This window comes from Glycine soja, chromosome 7, assembly GCF_004193775.1.
Source record: "Glycine soja cultivar W05 chromosome 7, ASM419377v2, whole genome shotgun sequence".
Taxonomy (NCBI): Eukaryota; Viridiplantae; Streptophyta; class Magnoliopsida; order Fabales; family Fabaceae; genus Glycine; species Glycine soja.
The window spans coordinates 6,319,610-6,325,609 of NC_041008.1; the positions used below are offsets into that span (position 1 = coordinate 6,319,610).

General features: G+C 34.1%; 1 protein-coding gene across 1 annotated transcript; it reads right to left on the minus strand.

The window, feature by feature from the left end:
* Positions 1–1,102: 1,102 nt before the first annotated feature.
* Positions 1,103–4,394, minus strand: LOC114418416 (pentatricopeptide repeat-containing protein At3g54980, mitochondrial). Its single transcript, XM_028383737.1, has one exon. It carries the CDS (start codon positions 4,249–4,251, stop codon positions 1,768–1,770), a length of 2,484 nt encoding a protein of 827 aa, XP_028239538.1. The 5' UTR covers positions 4,252–4,394; the 3' UTR covers positions 1,103–1,767.
* Positions 4,395–6,000: the final 1,606 nt, after the last annotated feature.

Here is a 6,000-nt window from a genome sequence, read left to right on the forward strand (position 1 = left end):
TTTTTGCTATACACCCAACAATTTTCCAAAATGTCAAAACTGTCCTTATATGCATTTTGGATTATAAATAACATATTATTTTTTTCATTTTTTAGCACCTTTTTGTTTTCACAAAACCTCATTCTGTAACTGAAACTTACTTTCGTTACCTTTCATTGGTGTGTGTTTGTTGTCGCCGGTGGTTGTTTAGTATATTTTAAATAATATTACCAAATCAATGTTTATAAAATTGCTAAAACTATTGCTAACTTATAAAAATAATAATTTCTATAACATGTTAAAAAATAAAATAAAAGAATATTTAAAAAAAAAACTCATACGAATCGATCATTCATATAAGTCATATTGATTGTCAATCCATATGTAAAAGGATCAAAATACCCTTCACCTTTTCTTTAAATATAAATTGACAATCCGTATTATCCCATCCGTATGACTCATAGATCCGTATGATTTTTTTTTTTATAATTTTTAATTTTAAAAATAATTAAAAAATTTAAAATTAATTTAAAAAAAACTCATACGAATCAATCCGTATGAGTCATATGGATTATGACTCATACAAATCATCAATACAAATAAATCTGTATGAGTCATATGAATATGACTCATACGAATCATCAATCCGTATGAGTTTTTTTAAAAATAATTTAAAAATTAAAAGAAGAAACTCATACAGATTGATAATTCGTATGAGTCATATGGATTGATCTATATGAGATTTTTTGAAAAAAAAATAATTTTTAATTTTTTAATTATTTAAAAAAAACAATTAAAAATTATAAAAAAAAATTCATACAGATTTGGTAATACGGATTGTCAATCCATATTTAAAGAAAAGGTGAATAACATTTTAGCTATTTCACCCTTGTTGTTGGGTGTCCCATCAAAAAGCAACTCCTAAGACCAAAACCTAACTATTTCCTAAATGGCCTCCGACCAAAAATGTCAATGGGTCATTTATAGCCGGCTTGGATTGCATTAAAAAAAAGGATCAAAGTTACTCCCATTCTTATAAAGAAACTAAAAGCTTTACTTAAGTATCAAACCTCAAGTTCCCACAAAACCAAATGCTGAGATGCTAAAACAGAATGATCTAATATTACAGATCATAAAAATAGCATTCCATTCTAAACTACAAAATCACAATTAAGCTCCCGCCAGTATTCAGTACAATTAATTAGTGAAAAGGAAACGCGACAATCATTCATCCTTGTCCAGTAAAAACACTAAAATTAAATACCAAACTGTCACTTTAAAACCAGAAGAGCAAATCGTATAACCCTTCCTCTCTCAAATTGAAACTATACATAATTCATAAAAGGAAACTAGAGGATTGTTAAGATCACACCTGAATTCTGTGTCTTCCCATGCTAATAACCCCACAAACAAACACTGCCAGACTGCAGCTATTGGAAATTCCTGTTACCAAAATGCTAAATTCTCTGCAGGATATCTGGCCATTGGCACTATTATGCTCTTGGCTGCAGAGTCTAACTGAGAACTCACATTGGCTATGATTGATAAATGAACCCCATAGTAAAAAAATGAAATAAAAACAAGTTCCTTGATAGAAATCATGACGAAATTGCAAAGGAAATTTTGTCCATATTTCTAGGTCCTTAGGACAAACAATGGAAGATGAGACCAATTTCAAACCATTCAAAAACTGTCTGCAACAATCAGTTTGCAAAAAATCCATTAGTAGAATGTGTGCAACCCATAATCCTTGTGTGTGAATTAAGATCCAACTGAAGTATATGATCTTTACAACTTTCCATTTACAAGAATATCATATGTAGTGTCATCAGGCACAAGACCTTTGTCAAGCATCTCGTCATGCAGTCTAAAAGCCTCTTGTAGATTCCCCTCCTTAAAATGTCCAGCAATTAAAGTGTTATAAAGAAGAACAGTAGGAGTTATATTATTCCCATCCATTTCCTTTAGAATCTTGCCTGCATTTTCTAGTTGTCCATGGTTACAGAGCCCATTTATCAGAACATTGTACATGAAGATATCAGGCACAATACCCCTGCAAAGCATCTCTGAGTAAAGATCTAAAGCAAAACTTAACTTACCCTCTTTTAGAAGTCCATCAATCAGTGAGGTGTATATTTTCAAATCACATGGAATCTTATTATTTATCATTTCCTTGTGCAAGTTAAGTGCTGCTTCCATATTATTTAAATTTCTGTAGGCACTAATCATGATGTTATACACAATTGTGTTTGGAGTCAAACCAACCTCCAAAAGTTTAGAGAAGAATTTGCATGCATTTTCCATGTCTTGCATTTTGCAGAAACCAGCAATGAGAGTAGCATATACAGTAATATCCAGTTCCAAACCCTTTCTTTTCATATCATCATGCATTTTCAAAGCAAGATCCATCTTATTACTTTTGCAAAATCCATTAATCAAACTAGTATAAGTGATGACATTTGGTGAAATTTCGCTTCGACACATCTCCCTATAGACAGACTCTGCAGAATCAATTGCACCTTCCTTGACATATCCATCAATGATGCAATTATAAGTCATAGATGTAGGAATAAAACTCTGCTTGATGAAAGTATTCAACTTATCCCTTGCTTCAGACACTCGGCCAACTTTACACAAGCCATTAATAATGGAGTTAAATGTGTAGTCTGTGGGCACAATACCTGCAGCCACCATTTGATCAAACATATTAAAAGCATGCTCACAATCACCCTTTTTAAAAGATCCTTCCATCAAAATTGTGTATGTAATGGCATTTGGTTTTAAACCACTTTCAATAATACCATTCATCACTTCATGTGCATCATCCATGCAACCCTTTTTGCAGTGACCAAGTATCATGTGGTTGTAAGAAACTAGTGAAGGCGTAATACCCTTACCAATCATCTTGTCCCACAAATTGCAAGCCTCATTAACCTTGCCCAATTCACAGAGCCACAATAAAACAATGTTATATGTAACAACACTAGCAATTCCATTTTCAACTGCCCCATCAAGCAATAGATATGCATTTTCTAGCAAGTTCTGTTTCCGGAATCCTTTCAACAGAAAATTTAAAATGAAGACAGTGGGTTGGAGGCCCATGCATTTCATTCTGGTGTAAAGTTCATTCGCCTTCTCTACATTCCCAATCTTAGAACACCACTCTATCAAAACCGAGAAAATAGCCACATTGGGAGTAACACCAACCTCAACAACCTCATCAAACAACCGCAATGCACTATTCACATCCCCTCTCACACAATACCCTTTAATCAAGCTCGTCGCAACAGCTACATTCACAGGCACACGACTATCCACCATCTCATCCTTAAGCCTGAGCGCCTCCCCAAAATTCCCCAGCCTGACACAAGCACCAATCACAGCCGCATAAGTACCCTCAGACGGCACCCACCCCAACTCCTTCATCTCCTTCAACAGCTTACTTGCCAAATTCAAGTCCGACCCCCTACAAACAGCCTGAATAACAATACTATATGAAGCCGCATCAAGCTTCAACCCTCTCCCCGCCGCCTGCCCAAAATACCTCTCAGCCTCCACAAACTTCCCTCCCTTCAAACACGCACGCATTAAAACTTGCAGGGTATAGCAATCGCCATAAATTCGTCTCTCAGCCATTTCATCAAACAAGCGGTGCGCATCTTCAACCATGTTCCTTCTAATCATTGCAGTCAAAAGCACGTTCACAAATGGAACCCAGGGAACCACACCGTCCTCTAACATGGCTCTAAAGCACTCAACAGCCTCTGTGATCTTATTAGCTCTAACATAACTAATCAACAGGTAATTGAAAACCCTTGAATCAGATAACTTGAAGCCGTACCTTTCCGCACACTCCACCAGGAGTTCCACCAGCACCTTCGCAGCAGGGGCTGAATCTCCAAACACATACTTATTGAGCAAATGCTTAGCATCACCGTGAGTTTCGGGGTTCGAAGCAAGAATCTGAAGCAGCAAGCACAAAACATCAGCGGTTTTCGCGAACCCTCCTTTTGTCTCCACTTGTTTGAAGAACCTCAACGCCGATCTGGGGTCGGCCTTGTGGAGCAAGAGGGTGTCCAAGACTTGTTTTTGCGACGGAATGCATGGAGCTTCGGGGGGGATTTTCCCGGGAAAATCGGAGGTTGTCATTTTCTCGGGAAAATGGTCGGCATCTGGGGGAAGGAGGTGGGTTGAGAAGAGTTGGGATGAAGGGCGAAGGTTCTTCGGATGAATTGAGGAAAGGATGTTCGTGTTGGGAAATTTCGTTAGCATTGTCGAGATAGAGAGGAGAACAACAACACTAAGTGAATTCAAACTTGGAGGGTTTCAGAAAAGAAGGAATTCTTTCACAGTTTACATTAAATTCGGCTAAAAGTTCTTCTACAGCTGCTCGGGAGTTGCAAAGATTTGTTAGTAGTTGCGTTCACCACTTCACGGTGCCACCAATATCAGTATTTATAATTACGGGAAATTTTGTTTTTAATCCATGTATTTTTTTTTGGTCAAAATTGGATTTTGTTCTTGTATTTTTAAATTGGCAAATAACGTTTTTTAATGGATAAATTGGTGATAATTTATTTCTTGAAAAAATAAAAATTCTAAATGAGTTTAGTGAGACCGAAGTTGGTCACTAGTTTATAGATTGAGATACCAAGATGATCAATTACATGATTAAGTGTTTTAATTAAATTATAAGAATATTAAATTTATTTTATGTTATTGGAAAATAAAAAATAAAAATAAAGTGGTGACGTTTTATGTTGTGTGTAACCGTGTACACGCATGCATATGCACAATAATAAATAATTTAATTATAATATTTGAAAATTGATCACTTTTATATTATAAATATTTTTTGTGATTTTAAATCATACCATTGGACTATACAATAACATATTTTTTGTAACCGTGTACACGCATGTGCAATGTTTTCTACATGTATATTACATATTAGTCACAGATATGAAGCATTCATAGATGAAATTTATTATTTAGTGTGTGATTATAGTTATTGTTCAGTTCTTATGTATTCTTTTTTTAATTGTTCTTGATGAATAAAAAATGTTTTGTTTTAATGTTTTCTTGGCTATCATCTTTTGCACATATACCTTAATTATGCCTAATCTGGATAGTGATAATTAACATTGTTAATTAATGATGTAATAATTTATTCTTAATTTCTTATTATTTTTTATTCATCACATGTTGTCATTCTTTTGTGTCTGCTTTATCTGCAATAACCCCTTACAATTTAAAAGTATTGGAGATTTAATTTGGTGCTACTACTCTAATGCTTCTACTTTGCATATTTTGTTTGTTCATAGAGTTATTTTATATTATAATGACTTTGTGGAATTTCTATATGGGCTACTAATGTTATAGCTATGGGACATCTTTATGATTCTAGAAAGAACTTGAAACATGGATGCATGTTTTCTTTACAAGAATAGATTGATTACAAGATTGACTTCAACAAATAGAAATTATAAAATATGAAGATTTCTATATTATTGATTGGACACTCTAATTTGTTTATACATATCTATTTTTGTTATATCTATTTGGTTCAAAGCAGGTTTTCGTTGTTGTCATATCTATTGAACAGTAAAACCACACTCCTGATTTACCACACTCCTGATTTCTATTGTATTGAGGCTGATTCATTGTGGGTGGCTTAATATGTGACAAATTTGACAAAATATTGCGGATCCACGACTTACAAAAAAATTGACATGTGAATACATACTTAAGTAGTTGAGGGAAATGAAACTAAAGTTCATTAATTAGTCACAACAATGGACCGTGTGATAGGTGATACCATGAATAAAGTTCAACAGTAACAACAAACTTGTTTGTTGACTAAAGTACACCAAAATTAGTACTTTGTGTTATTGTTTTGATTCTCATTCATATGGTGAGTTGTACTACCAACAATAGCAATGATGAGGTTAAGGTATACATATTTAATTTACTAGAAGTATCATCTTAAATACCTCTTAATGAACACAATGACAATTGATT